This window comes from Ammospiza caudacuta, chromosome Z, assembly GCF_027887145.1.
Source record: "Ammospiza caudacuta isolate bAmmCau1 chromosome Z, bAmmCau1.pri, whole genome shotgun sequence".
NCBI classification, from domain to species: Eukaryota; Metazoa; Chordata; class Aves; order Passeriformes; family Passerellidae; genus Ammospiza; species Ammospiza caudacuta.
In genome coordinates, this window is record NC_080632.1 from 9,003,702 (window position 1) to 9,021,339 (window position 17,638).

Genomic DNA, 17,638 nt, shown 5'->3' on the forward strand with positions numbered 1-17,638 from the left:
AGAAGAGAGCCCAGGGGATTCTGTGTCTACCATCACCTGTTGGGACAAAAAGGGCACTGATCCACACCTCGATGGGGCTGATCTCAAAGCCCATCCTGTTGTGTCCTGAATGGGGGCAAAAGCTTGTACCGGGCTCAGGCTCACTCTGGCTTCTTCCCATCAGTGCCTGTCAGTGCTCATGCTTGGCCTTTGCCAGCCTGGTTGTGGTCGCTGCCCTGGCCCCGAGGGCTGCAGGGACTGCAGAGGCTGGAGCCTTCCTTAGCTGGGAGGGACCCGCTGCTGCCCGGCTGCTGCAGCGCGGAGCTGCCTGAGGCAGCAGCCCCTTCTCTGGGCCGGCTTCTGCCTCGCATGGCCAGGACTCACAAGAGGGTCAGCATCTCCTCTGGGCAGCTCTCTGTGTCACAGGGGTGCCTGAGGAGCACTGCTGTCCCTCTGTGCCCGTGCCCGCCGTGCTGAGTTGGGAAGATGGGGAGGTGTGCGGTGCCGAGAGTGCGAGTGCAATGGGAGCGACTGATCCGCGCTGTCAGGGTGAAGAGAAGCGGCGTGGTTCTTCACGCGGGGCACGGGCAAGGGCGTCTTTGAGCTCAGCCTGCTCATAAAGGGTGAGGGTCCTGATGCTGAAAGCCCCGTCGCGATTGGTTCTGGCATGAGCTGCTCTGGTTTGCAACTGGGAAGGCATTCTATTGGCAAACTGCTGCAAGGTGGAAAAGATGGGAACACTTGGCAATATTCCTCCTGTTCTGAACTTGACATCTGTTCAGAGGAATTGATTCGGGATGTGCAGGTGCATTTAATCTTAGCAAGTGGGAAACCTTTTCTAAATCTCGCAGTGTTTATTCCCAACAAAACAAAGGCACTCTTAGTTCCAGCTCTCCTCAATGTTTCTAGAGGACAAACTTACTTGCTTTGGTATGTATTCTCTTCTGGTCTCAGTGTAGTCTGAATCCATCTCCCTGTGCTTCCCTGTGTGTCTGCTGCCAAGAGGTCTCTCACTTCAAAGGATGCAAGAAATCAGTCTCTGTGCCAGCCAGACTTGTGCTGTGGACGTGCTGTTCTTTTCTTGTTGTTCCAGTTCCTGTTCCTGTTGTTGTTAGCCACCTCAGAGCTGGCTAACAAAGGGAGGGCTCAGAGCCCCAGACAGTGGGGCTGCCATTTGTATCTCCGAGAAGGTGGGATCTCTGCTTTAAAGTGAACATCTTGCATTTTGTTTCCCTCAGGCAGAATGGTGAAGACGGAAAATCCTATCATCAAATACATTGAACTGGAAAGTATTGGCAGTGGGTGAGTCCAAGCAATGCTAATTTTACAAAACTATGCATCAGGTGTTTTGCTGGTGGAATAGGTATCAAGCGTGAAGTCAGACAAGCTGCAAATGTGTTCAGGCACTGGGCTTAGATTGTCAATGCTGATCAGAATTTCTAATTGTGCTCAGAAGGCATTGTCCAGAACATCTCCATGCTTCCAGAGTCCTGCAGCTTTTAGGCATTTACAGCAGAGATCTCCTGTGTGGGCTGGCTTTCAGTGCAAGATCTAAATGGCTTCTCCTTACTCTGCTTCTCTTTTGTTTCTAGGAGTTTTGGAGATGTTTTTAAAGCACTCGACACTGCCACAGGAGGAGAGGTAAATGTCAACAGCCCCTGCAGACTCTGCTGCTCTTGAGGGGCTTTCCCCACAGCTCTCCTCTGGTGTGAGCTGTGGCTGGAGCTTGGCTAGAGCCGTGCTGAAAAGGAACAAGAAGCATAGACTGGTGCCAGCCTGCAAAATACATTTGGCACTTTGTCCTCCTCAGCTGCCGGAAGGAAGGCACGCAGGGCAGCGCTTCCTTTCAGACAAGGACGCGCTCACTCGCTCTCCATTGCTAAAACAAAGGTGGTGCCTTAGAGCACCTCCCTGCTCTTTGGGGCTACAGCTTCAGAGTCCTGAATTCTCGATTCTGGCTGCCAGCAAATCCATCGGAAAGTTACTGGTAGTTCCTTAGCCACCTGCAGTGTTACCCTTGGGAACTGCACATAGGGAGAGATCTGCAAGTGCCCTAAAAGCCCTAAGCCCTGCCCATTGCCCAAGATGGATCCACAGAGTCTTAAGGCATGGATTACTTCTTCTGAATCCTAGAAAGAGCAGCGGAGAGTGTGGTCAGAGGTTTGTGGGTGATAGCTGAGACACAACTGTTACCAAGTGGACAAGGCAAAATGTCAGCGGCCCCACATGTTCTGTAACTGGCTCCCAAGGGAGCAGAGAAATGGGCTGTTGGAATGTCAGTTCCTAATTACTGCAGTGCCTAATGACAAGGCAGTTTGGCACAGCTCAGCTGTATCATTGCAAAATCACTCGCTTCATGTGCGTTGTTGTCTCCTGCCACCAACTGCTCAAGTTACTGATTTTCAATGTCATTTTAGGTGGCCATAAAGAAAATAAATCTTCAAGGACCGAGAAGGATGGAACGAAGCATTAATGAAATCCAAATCATGAAGAGGTACAGGAGTCCCAATGTTGTGAATTTTTTAGACAGGTGAGTGGTTCTGGTCTTATCCCATGTGTGCATTTACATACAGCAAACATAAGAGGTTAAAAACCCACTTTGGTCAGTGGCAGATAGTAAAGCTGTTAATTTTTATTTATTCATATCTCTCTACTCATCTCCAATGGATGAGAAGAGAGTGCATCCCTTCTGCATGAGTCTTCCCTGGCACACCTAGTTTGAAAATTATTCCAAAATTATTCAAAATCTGGATCAGCTGTATCTTCCTTAGTCATCAGCCTCGAAGTTTACTGCCTCCACATAGTTTTGGGATTGATTTTTTCAAGTTTCTGAAGTGCTGATGAACCGTCCTAAAATGGATTTCCCTTGGATTGTTGCCACTCTTTGCCATTGCTGGGCATGCCAGGAAGACTAGGTGCTTATTTCCAGAAACACCATGCCTGACAGGTTTTTTATCTGGGCTGTTTCTAAACTGCATTTTTCACTCACTAGCCATCTAAGACATCTCCTTTTTCACAGCTGTGCTTATCTCCTTGAGACTGCACAGATTGCAAACAATGCACAGCCAAGAGGGAATATCTATTGCTATGATTCTGTCCTTGTCACAAAGGCATTTGGAAGTAAGAAACCTGGAGGCAAAAATCAACGTAGCCATGCATGCTCATCTCCACGGCCTTCTTTCCTTCTTTCAGCTACCTTGTGGGTGAGGAACTCTGGCTGGTGCTGGAGTACATGGACGGAGGCACCCTGAACGATATCCTCAGCACGACCGCTCTGTATGAAGATGAGGCAGCAGCCATCAGTCGGGAGGTCAGCAATCCCATCTGTGTTTCCAAGGGCTTGGGCAGGATTGTCTGGGAAACAGGGGCTCAGACCTGCAGTGATTTCCTGTGCCAAGCTTTGGTTCTGTGTTGCTGGTGTGCTATGGGCAAGAAAAAGCATCTCAAGTGAAAGGCCTGCCAGTGCTCCTGCACTCCCTGTACTCAGTGCCAGTACTCTTCTCTCCTGCTGTTGTATTCTCGCTCGGGCTCATGTATTTGTATTTGCTGTTCTCCACCTTGCCTCTCTAAATGTTTGCCTGGAGTCTGTCTTCACTGCATTCCTTGCCTGTGAAAGCAAAGGTGCTGGTGGCAGGATTGGAAATGATCAGCAAAGAAAAAAGAGAGAGACTCGTTTCTCTCAGGCCTCAGCATACAAGGACAGGAGTGCAGCCAAAAGGCTCTTTGCTTCTGAGCACATGCACTGCAGCAGCAGTCATCCTGGCTGGTTTGCAGGGCACAGTTTATAACAGCAGGTGCTGTTGCTCTTTCAGAAGCTGACATGCCTTTCCTCAGAAAGGTCCTGCTCTTCAAGTGCTGGAGCAGCAAGCTCTTCCTCTCAGTGGCACTGTGTTCTGCCATTACTGCCCATTCCCCTGCAGAGGGAATCTTTTAGATTCTTTGTTGCCTTTCTTGTGGGATTAAATCACATCACTCATTTTGGCCCTCCTCTTTCTGTTTTCTCTCTCAGTGCCTGCAAGGACTGCATTTTCTTCACTCAAACCATGTGATCCATCGAGATGTGAAGAGTGACAACATCCTTCTCAGAACCGATGGTTCTGTCAAGCTGGGTCAGTGTATTCTTGGTCAGGAGCAGCATTCCAGGGATGTGGGTGTGGGGCTGCTTGGAGTGACAGCCAGCTCCCCTAAATGGGGCTGGTGGCAGCGCAGGGACACCCGCTGTGAGCTGAGGGCACAGTTGCAAGGTGCACAGAGGTAGGACAAGGAACAAGCAGTCAAGAGTGGCCTTGCTCTGTGTGTGTCCCTTCCAGAGGGAGGGAGTTACAAGTCTAAAGCTTCCAAAGAACAAAAGACACTACTGGCGACAGTGTAAAAAATGGGGGGAGTTTAAAAGTCACCAATGCCAGGAATTCAACAGCACATTTTCCAACTTCTACTGGGCAATTCTTTGGCCTGCTTTCCTAATTGCACAGAATTCAAATAGAAACAGAGTTTTGCTTTCTCCTCAGGTGATTTTGGCCTCTCTACTCAGCTCAGCCCTGAGCAGAGCAGACGGTGCTCGGTAGTCGGGACTCCTTGGTGGCTGGCGCCAGAAGTGCTGACAAGTCAACCATATGGTCCCAAAGTGGACATATGGTCTTTTGGAATCGTGGGGATTGAAATGATCGAACAAGAACCTCCCTACTGGAACCAAAGTCCCATCACGGTAAGGAGCAAATACTCACTGATCCCACTGTCTTTCTCACCTGTCCCTTGTCCTGCGTGCCATTGGACAAAAGCCCATTGCCATCTGCCTGAACTACTTCCACCAAGGTCCCCTCCTAAAAATGTGTCTGCAACACATCAGCATCTGCTGTAGTTTTGGTTTCAGCAGTGGGGGAACTCAAGCCTTACCACATGCAAACAAACTCCAAACCAACTCTATTCTCAGGCAACACTTTCCTTTGGCTTTTAAGTGGTTCCAGTCCTTTGGCTGTGGAGATGGCCTTAATAGCAGAAAAGAAGCATCTGACAACTGCTGTTATCTTTCCAGAAATGAAGGAAGGCAACACAAACCCAACAAAGTTTCTAAAACTGTGGTCTTTAGAGATGAACCTAACTCCCTGTACAGTTTCTTCTCACTGGGAAACATGCCTGAAACCTGGGCATGAGAGTGTAAAGGCCACTGAGTCTCTTCTGCTTCCTGTACAGTGCTGCTGAAACACTCAGTCACTGTGTTTCTCTCCTAGCCAAAGGCACATTCTCTGTGTCACCAAGCCAGAGCCTGGTGATACGGAGAGCCTGCCCGTTTCTTTCCAGGCCCTTTCTGGCATGGGCCTATCATTAATGCATTGACTTGAGTAGCCAAATGAGCAGAGGGTGGCCATAGGGATGGCACCTCTCCTTCTTCTGACCATGACAATTTTTCTTTTGCTGCAAAATGGGAAGCTGCAATTTTCAGACTGCTGAGACAGAGCTGCAGGTGGCTCGTTTGTGCCCAAGCAGCAATTTTCATCCCAATACATTTGTGCAGGCATCTAAATGTGTCTCTGTTGAAGATGAGATTGCAAATGTTTATTTCCTTACCTGGGGATTAATTGATGGATTCCCTTTCTTACCTTCCAATTACCATTGTTTTCAAAAAAAGCACAAAAGGTATGATGAGTTTTGTTCTTGGGCACGTGGGCTTAAAGGACCAACAAGCACTGCAGACATGCCTTTCATGTACTAACCCTTGAAATTAGTTTGTATAGCACAGTCCCTCTTCCAAAAAGCCTCTCAAGCTGGTGTGAATCCTTATGGAAGCAAATGTGCGTTTACTGATGTAGTTCCTATTAACTAGCACAGTCAATGAAATCAGCTGCCAAGGCAAGATCTGTGGGATGGTGGAAAAGCTGTGGCTGCATCAGGTTTGGGTTTTCTGGTTGGTAAAGGAAAATGATCTCTGGGTCTCTGCCAGGGCAGAAACTGCCACTGAAGAACAGAGGTTAAACAAAGGGAGGTGGGAGAGCACTTAGAGATGTGAAAGCAGCAAGTGGAGCCTGGTGTCTCCTTTTTCTCCAGGCTACACAACTGATAGCCACAGTAGGGACCCCACGGCTGCAGCAGCCCAACCGATTCTCACCTTGCCTGCGTGACTTCCTGAGCTGCTGCCTGCAGAGAGACGAGGAGCAGCGCTGGTCTGCCAGGGAGCTCCTGCAGGTAAAATGGGAAGGGGCTGCAGGTGAAACAGGTTCTGAGGCATGGGCTCCTCCTCCACTCAAGTCCAAGGCATCAGATGAGCCCCCTTCCTCCTCACCTCCATTCTTGGTGCTCTTCAAATGAAAATGATGAGGAATCCTAGACTGGGCTGGGCTGCCAGGGCCCTGTAAAGGTCCTCTGGTGAAAGTATCCTGCAATGAGCAGGGACATCTTCAAAGAGATCAGGTTTCTCAGAGCCCTTTCCCACTGGAGCCGGAATGGTTGCAGGGATGGGGCACCTGTAAGCTCTTGTGGGCAACCAGTGCCAGAGTCACACCATGCTCTGAGTAAACAAGTTCTGATTAGATCCTGTTTGTGTTTAAAAATATTCACCCACATCCTATTGTAACTGGCCCTGTTAAAAAATATGTCCCTCACTTTCTTCAAAGCCACTCTGAAGTCTTGGAAAGTGGCAATAAAGTCTCCCTGGTGCCTGTTCTTCACAAAACTGAGTAACTCCACCTCTCTCTGCATTTCCTGAGTCAGAGAGCTCCTCTGGCTGTTTTGGTCGCCCTCTTTTGTCATTTGGTGGGGTGCTCAGTTTTATCTAATGGCAAAAGAATTGAAGTAGAGCAGTGCAGGGTACAGAGACATGAAATGGTGGTGCAGGAACCCAAGGAAGCCAGTCGCAGCCTAGGGGTCAGAGATTTGGCTGTGGGCAGGAGGGGTCCTGGGGTGCTCACTGTGAGCCTCCTGGGGGCCCTGGTTTGTGCTCCCCAGCCCACCCTTAGAGGTTTCTGCTACGCAAACAGGGACAGCTGGGAGGGACTTGTACCAGCCCCATCTGCTGCCTGCCATGCTCAAGCAGACAGGAACTGTGCCAGAGTTAGTGCCAGGTTGTGTGGCAGAGAGGGAACTGCAGGGCCCAGTGCCACTGGGCTGGCCCTGCTGGGAAGGAAGGTGCCATCCAGCACACGAGAGGCAGGGCATGGAAAGGTAGCCACTGCTCTGTCTCCCTGTGGGAATCAGCACAGTGCCTGTCTTTCAAAGAGAGGGACCAGTGTGAGGCTTTAGAGATACCTGAAAAGAAGAAACTCCAAGGACAGAAAGCACCATTTCTAGAGCACTGGCAGGGCAAAAATCCTAGCAAGATGAAGACACCTGGATAAATGGATGAGTGGGATTCTGGGCCACATTTGCCTGTGATGGCAAAGTCTGGCGCATAAAGATGGAGGTCTAGATGGTCCCATTGGTCCTGTTCCTGCATCCTTCTATAAGACAGAGGAATCCTATGAAGCACTGAGCTTGTAAGGTCATGTTGTTGATTTGTTGATTTGTTTTTTTTTCCCTTTGGGCAGCATCCATTTGTAACATTTGCTGAGCCTGCGTCCAGCCTGGTGCCGCTGATTGTTTCAGTGAAGAAGAGGAGGGAGACAAGAATGTGACAATCACATCAGGACCATTTATTCGTCAACCACTTTAGAGTAGGATTGTAGGTTAGGATTAGGATTAGGATTAGGATTAGGATTAGGATTAGGATTAAGATTAGGGTTAGGGTTAGAGTAGGATTGTCTAATAGGAGTGCAGAGTAGGATTGGAAATGAATACAGTTTCTGAAACCACAAGTCACCTTGAAGATTCCCTTCCTTCTCACTCTGCGAATACGCTCAAGAATTTCTTCTGAATTGTCTGTTGTTTCTTAAAGGTGGAAAGTGACACAATGTCTTTGACATGGTGTGAAAGTGAGGAAGAAGGATGTTCTTCATTCATCCTCTCCAGACCACACTGCCTTTGGAATCTGGCCCACTGGTCTGTTTTTGGCCAGCTTTGGTATTTCTATTTGAGGCAGAAAGGGCAATGGCATTTGAAGTCAAAACCAAAAGAAGAATGAGGCAGCCCAACACCCTGTGCAGATGCAGGCCTTCAGCTGTGACTGGAGAACATTGGGGCTCCTGCCACTTGGATTTGTATCCCAAAATGCAATAATCTCTTTGGCTGGAGGAGAGCCTTGCTCAAGTGAGAAAGCAGAAAGATCAGAGAGGGTGCTCGGGAAGGTCTCCTGTGGTGCAGAGCTGTCAGCGCCTGTGAGGTGAGAGCGGGCCCAGCCTTGGCTGGGGTGGAGCCCCAGCAGAGCCCCGGCACAGGCCGGAGCAGGCTGAGCCCCGGCAGAGGCAGGCTGGAAGGAGGCCCTTGAAGCTGCAAGAGGCAGCAGCCGGGCCCTGGGTGCCTGTTCCCGGCAGTGGGCGAATCCTCCGCTCTCAGAGCCCAGGTGGCAGCTGGCTGCTGCCGAGGGGAAGCGCAGCCGTGCTGGGCACAGCCCAGCCTGGAGGCATTGGCCGTCTGGAGTGTGCCCAGGAGCAGAGAAAGATCAAGGGCAGCCGAGGGTTGCTGGGCTGCCTGAGGATTCCTCCTCTTCTGCCGGCTGCCCTGCAACTCCTGGCAAAGGTCAGCAGTGTGTGCAGCACTCTGGGCTCCGGGGCAGGGAGCCGGGCTGCTCGGCAGGCTGGAGCACAGGGCAGCCTCCTTCAGGCCCAGCTCTTGTGCCAGGGGAAGCGAGGCCAGCGTGAGGCAGGGACAGCTTGGCAGGGCACATCTGCAGGAGCCAGCGCCTCACGCAGCTCTGGGAGGAAGCGCCCGCAATCCTGCAGTTCTGCACTGAGCCCAAGCAAAGGGGTGAGATGCAGAGTGTTTGGCAGGAATATTCAGGCCCACCAGGCCAGCCTGCTTTGTGCTCTCTGGCCCACAGCAAGCGCTGTTCAATGCAGCTCACACCTCTATTGCAGGGCTGTTCTTCTTCTCAGTAATCATCGCTCAGCTGTCTCTCACTGACATATTGCTGGCTGAAGACCTGTCTCTTCCATATCCCCTATAAAAAGACCTTACTTTAGATTCTCAAATTTAGCATGCATGCATGCCTGTGTTAAAAACAACCCCCACAAATCTTTAGGAAAATCAAGACATTAAAGCAGATTTCATTTATTAATCCCACAGCAACTGCATTGAAATGTGGGTGTATGAGCCTTTCTTCAAAATTTTCTTAAGAATATCTCTAGAGTAATTTTTGAGAGATAAGTATGCTGCCCCTAAAAAGTCCAGATTACTTGGCAAGGGGTAATTAGTCATCCATTAAGCATTCCAGCAGTTGCGTAGCATTTTCTTCTGATAACTGATCCCTGGATATTGCAACCAGCTTCTGATTTGTGTCTGCCCACTTCTTTTCCATGTTCTGAGCCAAGAGCAATAGTATCCTTGTGAGTGCATCTGAACACACTGGACACTGACACCTCATCCTATTGCCTATGTTCTCCCATGGAAGATTCCTTGCTCTTTTTTCTCTGCCACCAAAGGGGATCTGCAGTCCCTGCCGGGCACTGCTCGCTGTGGGTTGTCCAGGCAGAGGCGATGCTCTGGTGCACCTGGCGCAGGTGAGCCTCGGGCCCGGGCAGGGAGCGATGCTCCGAGCTGCCGCGGATCCGGCGGCGAAGCCGAGCGGTGCCGTGGCCTGGCTGGGAAGCCGAGCGGCGCCCGTGGCGCTGCCTCCCCGGGCAGGGCTGTGCTCTCAGCGCCGCCGGGGCTGCCGAGCAGCGCTTTCCACTCGCCTCCGCCTCCGGAGCCAGCCCCGCAGCCGCGCTCTCCCGAACCGCACTGACCCGCGCCCGTTCTCGGCCTGGCTGCAGGACTCCGTGATTCCGGGCTCTCCGGGTTCCCAGTCCGCCTGCAGGAGCCTCCGCTCCTGGACCCCCGCCCTGGGCTTTCTTCTCCTACGTCTTTCCCAGGCCCTGTCCACTCTACTCCGGATCTCCCCCCCTTCACAGGTTGTCCTCTGTCTCCTGGGTTCTCCCTCCTCTCTCGGGTTTTTCCCAGGCCTAAGCTACCCCTTGTCCCAAGCTCCCTCCTTTCCCTAGCTGTAGCCACTGCTTTTATTCGTCTCCCTGGATCTCCCCTTCTCCCGATTACTCCTCCCTCTTCCAGGACCTCCCCCCTCTCCCAGGGCTCTCTACTGTCTTGGAAGGCTACCCACCCTTTCCCAGGGACCTCACCCCCCCTGTCCCGTGATCTCCCCTACTCCCGGGCTCGCCCCCCTCTCCTGGGATTTTCTCCTTCCTCCCAGCATCTCTCCCCTCTCCCGCTCACTCCTCCCTCTGCCAGGTCTCTCTCCCCTCTGCCGGGATGTCCGCCCGTTCCCGGAGCGCCCCATGCCCCCGGCCCCTCGCCGCCCGTCCCTCGCCGCCTCGGCCGGGCCGCTCCGGGGCCGCGCTCGGAGCGCAGCGGGGCCGGGCCGGGGCCGCCGGGGCCGCGTCAGCTCCGCCCCGCGGGAGGAGCCGCGACAGCGCCCCGGCAGCGGCCCCGCACAGTCGGAGCGGCCCCGGCTGCGCCCGGAGCTGGGCCTGGGAGGGGGTGCGGCCTGTGAGAGCTGCTCCGGGCTCGCTCCGGACACGAGGAGCTGCGACCTGTGCTCGCTTTGTACCCTCAAGGCTGCCGGATGCCTTGCACTAAAGCTGGAGTGCCCGGGCTATTCCAGTCTCTTCTGGTCCTCAGCTGAGTATTGCTGGCCGCGGGTCTCTGTACGAATCACGAAAGGGACGGGACTGCTGAGGAACGCTCCTGGAGCTGTTTGTTTTCCAGCATCAGTCTCGTTACATGGTTGTTACAGTGGGAAGATGCCAGCAGCTCACATCCCTGGCAGCAGGCAATGAACTTACTTGAAAAGTTTTTTGACCACTCACACAAAGCAAGAGCATATTGACAGTAGTTCTGTGCAACCACTATAAGCACACGTAGCTTTTGTTAAAACACTGCTTGCTTATTTCAAACACTGTACCTGCTTTTGAGCCTTAAAACACAATGCACAGAGCTCCATTATTGTGATAAATAGGTATCATTCATGCTGATAAAATTTGAAAGAGTAATTGATACTGATACAGTAATTAATATTTGAGAATAATAAATAGTTAAAAAGTTGTAATGCCAAAGAAGAGAGGGAGAGGAGGGGCTCCACCCCCCTTCCCAGCAGCTGTTCTCAAGGACCACAGGAAAGAAGCTGAAGATACAGTTGCTAAAAATGAGCAAGAACCTGGTTCGGTCCCAACAAATCCTAATTATAAGGGATTTATTGCCTTGATATGTAGATGGAGTGATACGTTAGTCTTGGCTTACATTGGCTGTACTGGCTACGTGCTGGCTTGATGCGCATGTGTAACCCAAAGGTGAATTAAAGGACAACAAAGAAGACTACAGGGCCTTCATCAGTGACGACCCCCAAAGACTTGTGCGACCACCAAACCGAGTGGTGGCGCATGCGTGGTAAAGGTGGTGAGGAAGGCGGAGACAGAAAAGTGACGAACCGAAAATAGGAGGAGATGGTATTGACATATGGCATACAAGGGGTGATTTTCACTTGGCAAGCTTGTACGTGAAGTGGCAAGGGTCAAGAACTCTGCCCTCCGTACCTCGCGGTATCTTTTCCTTATGTGCTATTATTTGAACCAAATTATCCCTTATTTATATATTTTCTAAACTATTCAATTAAAATTACTGCTACCTAAATATTGTTTGGTTTTTTGGTTTTTTTGATGGGATAATTGGGCAAATATAACAATTATTAAGCTTAGAAGTTCCTAATATCTTGCTAGGGATACTTTTCTGTAGCTTAGGGAGTCATTCCAGCCAAGCGTTAATACACTGGTGGGTCAGTATCAATCAAATTAGAATGAGGAGCCCAATTCAGCTCCACGGAGCAGCCTCTGGACTGACTGACAGAAGTTCCCAGGCAATGGGAGCTCTCCTAAGATACAGACATTGCATTGGTTCAGAGTCTGGGGGCACAGAGATAGACCAATGAGATGTCTCGGCCTGGGAGTTTTGACTGGGCTAAATGGACTGTGGGTACTGAAGGCAATAAACGAAGCTGTTTGCTGATGACCAAAGGGAGTTCTGTTTTGTGTTACATCTCAGACATATGAATGTCCTGCATTCTACAGTAATAGACACAAACCATTGTTCTATTTGTCCTTACTTTTCTACTACTTATATAAATTTTCTGCTGACAAATCTACTGCTTAGCTCTAACCAAAGTTCTGCTTTCTCTGAGGTCTGCCTTTTGCAGCTGTCCCAGAACCCTCTGATTTCACATATTCCCACAATTCCCCCTCACGGTTTGGCTAAATAGAAGCCTTTGTAACCGTGTCGTTTATTAACTACCTTGCATTTCATAGCTTCACTGTAGTATACCTGCTTGTTACTTGCATAAAGCGTCCTTCTTGCTCGCATTCAGCCTTGCTATATTCCAACACAGCAATTTTAATGCTGTGAAAGTCCAGTCAGTTCAAAGGACAAAAGTCATGTCTGATAGCACTTACAAGTGATTGTTCCAAAACAGTCTCGCCTGTTCTAAGGTCTTAATTCAAAACCTTCCTCCATGTCCATACCTTCATCCACCATCTGTGTGAGATTTTGGGAATTCTGTGTGAATCCATTTCCTGCCTCTCTCTCTTGTGTGATAAAAACTTCTTAGATTGTTTTGTCCATCATTTGTCACACACACCGACGTATGCAAGGTATTACTACCAGTATCACTGCCAAAACACCCAACATATGGAGACCTATTCTACAAGGTCCCCTTAGCCAAGGTGCAAACCTCCATCCTTGGAACAAATCATCTAACCAGGAGCCACCATCTTCTTTAATTGGAGCTGTCAAATCTTTCAGCTTTTCTATGCTTTTGAGGATAAATACAGAGTGATCAGACAGGTTCATACAACACAATCCTTCAAATTCCTCGCAACCATGTCCTTGTGCCAGTAAAAGAAAATCAATTGCTGCTCTATTTGGAAGGGCAGCATGTCTAACACTATTAACATCGGTCAACATGTCACTGATTGCAGTGGATGTGCCATTAGTTTGTTTACTCAGCCAATATGCAACCCGATCTAATTGTTTCAATGCCATTGCTGAAGGCAGCCGGGGTAAAAACAAACCCGCAGAAACCCTTTTTGCAGCCTTCCAAGGCGTGAAATCACTTCTACAGTTTTCACAATAATGACGAGCAGATCTTGTTCCCCTTTGTTTCTTCTTAATGACCGCTTTGGCAGTAGGCGCAATTACAGTGAGCATCCCATTGCTACATGGGCCACCTTCATGGGATGCCCTGCCGGGGCCTATCTACACAGGTGAACCAACATCCTTTTGGTAACTGTCGTGGATATTGGTCAGCTTTAGAAAGCAACTCTCAACATTCTTAATAATTACACCAAAACCTTGAGTTTCTGTATGCAAAACAATGGAGAGTAACATTGTGCTTTGGAGGATCACTTTCTCACTAATCATTAACTGTAAATGTAAGGCAAAAATCCATTGTTAAAGGACCAAGGATTTCTAATTCTTGGGGTGCAGGTACTGCTTTGGGAAGTTCTTTTTCCCAAATGTTACAATCCTATACAGAGCTCCTGCCATTGTCAATTTCACCAGGCTTACTATTGAATTGCTTTTTGACCAAGGGCAAATTCTTTACTGGCACACTGACTAGTCAGGTTGAGAAAGGCTTTTCTGTTCCGAATTAGACAAACACATGGTATCCGAGCCTGCTGCCTTGGCTAAGGTTACCCAGACATTTGGTTTTGGTTGTTCCACAGACAAATCTACACTACAAATTGACTAAAACTCTGCACTAGAAGAAGCAATCAATACTGACATTGTAGTAACATTTGATTTTGCAGCATCCTTTTTATAAGTTAATTGTTGGCTTAAGCTCCTCCCATATCCTTCTCAATTCAAAAACATGACTTTTGACCTTTAATAAAATGAACCAAACAAAACCTACGCTTTCTCCACTAGAGCTCTATGAAACCAAAAAGTGACACATTTATAAACCACATAAAATCAGAGTTTGCAGGTTCCACCGATGCACAAGGAACGTCAGGTGTGACCCGTGATCCCTCTGTTTGGCTCACACCTGTGTACTTGCTTCTACGGTCTTGAACTCGTCGAGTGTCCTGGGGTGCGTGTGGTAGATAGGGAAAAGGCGCTGCGGAAGATCACGCGATGTCACAGAAAGCCAGGACCCTTTGTTCCTCTAAGATAAGAGATTACCCTAGGAATGTGGCCCCCCTAACAGTACTGCCAGTAACTTTCCATTCCTTACCCAGTACTTTTCCATTCCCTACTAACCATAGATAAGAAGGACAAACCCCCTTTTGACGTAGAGACCCCTTAGACTATAAGGCCCCATGAGAAGAAGTAATAAACGCCTTTTGACCGTCCACCATATTGGTGTCTGCGTGTGTCATTGGCCCGAGCGGCCCTGGAGAGTGGGCCGCCGTGCTGATCCTTAGAACCAGGTCGCCTGCCTTGATCCAGAAGGCAACATTTGGTGCCCGAAACCCGGGAAGCGACTTGCGCCCGGGGAACGGGGATTCTCCTGCAAAGAGGACGGCGGCTGTGGCAGCAGGTCTAACCGCAGCGGGAGGGACGTCTCCGGACCAGCGTGGACCATGGAAGCCATAGCGAAGGTCGTAACAGAGATGCATGCACAATGGGGTATAGAATGTAAACTTAGAGATTTAACTCTCGCATTGCCGAGATTGATTAAGCTTGGGGCTATTGAAAGCCCTGTGGACGTCCTACATTCGGACGTGTGGGATAATTGTACAAAAGCTCTGGTGGAGGACACTATGTCCTCGGGCTCAGGGAAAGCCCTAAAATCGTGGGGCAGAGTTGTTCAGGCTCTGCAAAAAGCTCGACAAGAGCAAGAAACCTGGATAGCCTCGCGAACTTATTAGCCGTGCCGCAGTTGGGGGTGGGCGCGGCGACACAAACCGCGGATGTGCTTAACCCAGGCGGGCGCACGGAGGCGCGAGCGCCGGATCCCCCTCAATGAGCGGACTCACCATCTGAGGGGGGGGGAACACGCGCGGGCGTTCTGGCGGGGGCTCGCGGAGGAGGCGCGGAATGCAGCCGGATTGTCGGACCCCATAGGGATCGATAAAAACGCCCCCCCACCATATGCGTTTGAAAATGGCGCTGGACCGCGTGGTCAGGGCGGAAAGGAGGAGGCGGGGGGCGGAAACGCAGTCAGCCCGCTTAACAACGCATGCGCAGGTGAGCGGGGTAACGGGGCAGCCCCCGCGGAGGCGCGTAAGACCAATCAGAGCGCTTTATTCAAATTACGTCCTTGTAGGGCAAGGACCTCCCCCAGCAGGAGGCGGGGGGACCCCAGGGGGAGGGAACGGCCCGACCCCCGCAGGAAGGGGCGGGGTCGGAGCCCGAGGAAAAGGCAGAGGAGCCCGGAAGCATCTAGCTACTCGACTTCCGGCTCGGACTCGGACTCGAGCTCTGAGCCCGAGATAGGGTCAGAGGATTCCGACTCAGATTCTAGCTTTAACAGAGAGAGAGCAGCGGCACGTAAGGTCACTAGCCACAGCGCTCCCGCATGGGTGAAGGAGTTACCAGAGAAAAACCGAACCCCGCTTACAAACTGGCGGAAAATAAAAATGGCTTGCATGGAATGGGCTCCGTCTGCCACTCTGGTGTTCCCGGTCCGTGTGGGGGGGGCAGGCGGAAACCAAAGGACTTATTCACCAGTCAATCTGAAAGATGTGCAGGCAATTGTTAAAGCGATTGCGGAAAAGGGAATTAATTCTGCCATGGTTTGCACATTCATTGACGGCCTTTTCGGTGGGGACGATATGCTTCCCTTTGATGTTAAGCAGACGTGTGGAATGATATTTGATGGTGCAGGGATGATCGTTTTTAAACAAGAATGGGAGGACAATTGCATCAAACAGCTATCCTTGGTAACAGGGGCAGACCATCCACTGCACGGCTCCAGCATACAGAGGCTAATGGGCACAGACCCCACTATGATCATCCCCCAGCTACAGGCTGAGGGCTTGCAGGCCCGTGAGGTTATGACAACAACCCGTGCTGCCCGAGAAGCCATCCGTAATGCTTCCAAAGTGGTAGCCAGACCATCGCCGTGGTCTTCCATAAAGCAGGGTGAGAGTGAGAGCTTCACTCAGTTTGCGGACAGGCTTCAGGCAGCATTAGATTCCTCTGCGTTACCCTCAGAGGCGAAGGGTCCCGTGCTGGCAGAGTGCCTACGCCAGCAATGCAACTAAGCAACCAAGGACATTTTAAGGTCACTGCCACAGGGGTCTAATATAGCTGCCATGATCAGACACGTTGCAAAGGAGGAACATCTAGCTCCCATTCAAGCAGCAGTTCACACTGCAATAACCAGCGTGATGGCGTGCCTTAAGTGTGGCCAGGCAGGCCACTTGGCAGTAAACTGCCCCCAGCCAAGGCGCCTATCAGCAGCTGCTCCACCACGCCAAGGGGGAGGTAGGGGGCCATGCTGGGTGTGTGGAAGGAAGGAGCATTTAGCTAAGGAATGCAGATCCAAGCCCCAGGGAAACAGGAAAGGGAGGGGGCACCTGGGCCGCATCCAGCCCCCTCCCACCTGGAATATGCAGCGGCCCAGCTACAGCAACCCCCAGTGGGGCAGGGGACCCTCATACCCTATGCCCCCACAGGGAGCAGCCACCTTTGCATCCCCCCCAGCAATACAATGGCAGAGTTGTGCAGCACCCTCAATACCTTCGCACCCCCCACCGCCACAAGCCGCGCCGGAGTCACAGGAACAGCAGGAGATGCCCCAGAGCGGGATCCCTGGGTGGCCTTGGTCATGAAAATAGGGAAGGAGCCCCTGATGGTGTGGGGGACATGCCGCCTTTACGGCAGCCAGGATCCCCACGTCATAGGGTTTCAGTTCTGGGCGGACACGGGATCAGACTGCACGATTTTTCCCCAAGCACATTGGCCCGGACATTGGCAATTCAAAGAAGTTCCCCCAGTGAACGGAGTGGGGGGGCAGTCCCGGGCATGGAAAAGCACCCAGCTGGTGGCTATAACACTTCACACGAAAAAGGGACCAGAACAGACAGTAGCAACCTACCCCTACATTTTGCAAAATTCTCCACCGCTGTTAGGAAGGGACGTCCTTTCCATGCTCGGATTTCGGATTACAAATTTATCATGAGGGCCACTGCTGTACACCCCCCGCTGCCAATCAAATTGACTTGGAAGTCATCAGACCCTGTATGGGTTGAGCAGTAGCCCTTGACAGAGCCTTGAATGGCAGCCTTGCTGGAACTGGTCGACCGCGAACTGCAAAAGGGTCACATAGAACCCTCCACCAGCCCATGGAACACCCCTGTATTCGTGATCCCCAAAAGGTCTGGACAAGGCTATCGTCTTGTCCACGACCTCAGAGAAGTGAACAAGATGATCCGACCCATGGGTCCAGTCCAGACACTGCTACCCGCGAACTCAGCCATCCCTGCAGGGCAGCCGTGCGCAGTACTGGATATCAAGGACTGTTTCTTTTCAATACCCCTGCACCCTGAGGACAAAGAACGATTTGCCTTTTCCGTGGCGTTTCGGAACGGCGAGCGGCCCAACCTTCGCTTCCAATGGAGAGTACTTCCACAAGGCCTGGTCGACA

General features: G+C 51.0%; 1 protein-coding gene across 1 annotated transcript; it reads left to right on the forward strand.

The window, feature by feature from the left end:
- Positions 1 to 2,402: 2,402 nt before the first annotated feature.
- LOC131571585 (serine/threonine-protein kinase PAK 1-like) lies at positions 2,403 to 9,010 on the forward strand (the record flags this gene model as incomplete). The annotated part of the gene is made up of 5 exons (XM_058824364.1): positions 2,403 to 2,509; positions 3,172 to 3,289; positions 3,989 to 4,088; positions 4,488 to 4,684; positions 8,885 to 9,010. Coding segments are annotated over 5 exons (648 nt in total), but the record flags the coding sequence as incomplete, so codon positions are not given.
- Between the last annotated feature and the right edge of the window lie 8,628 nt (positions 9,011 to 17,638).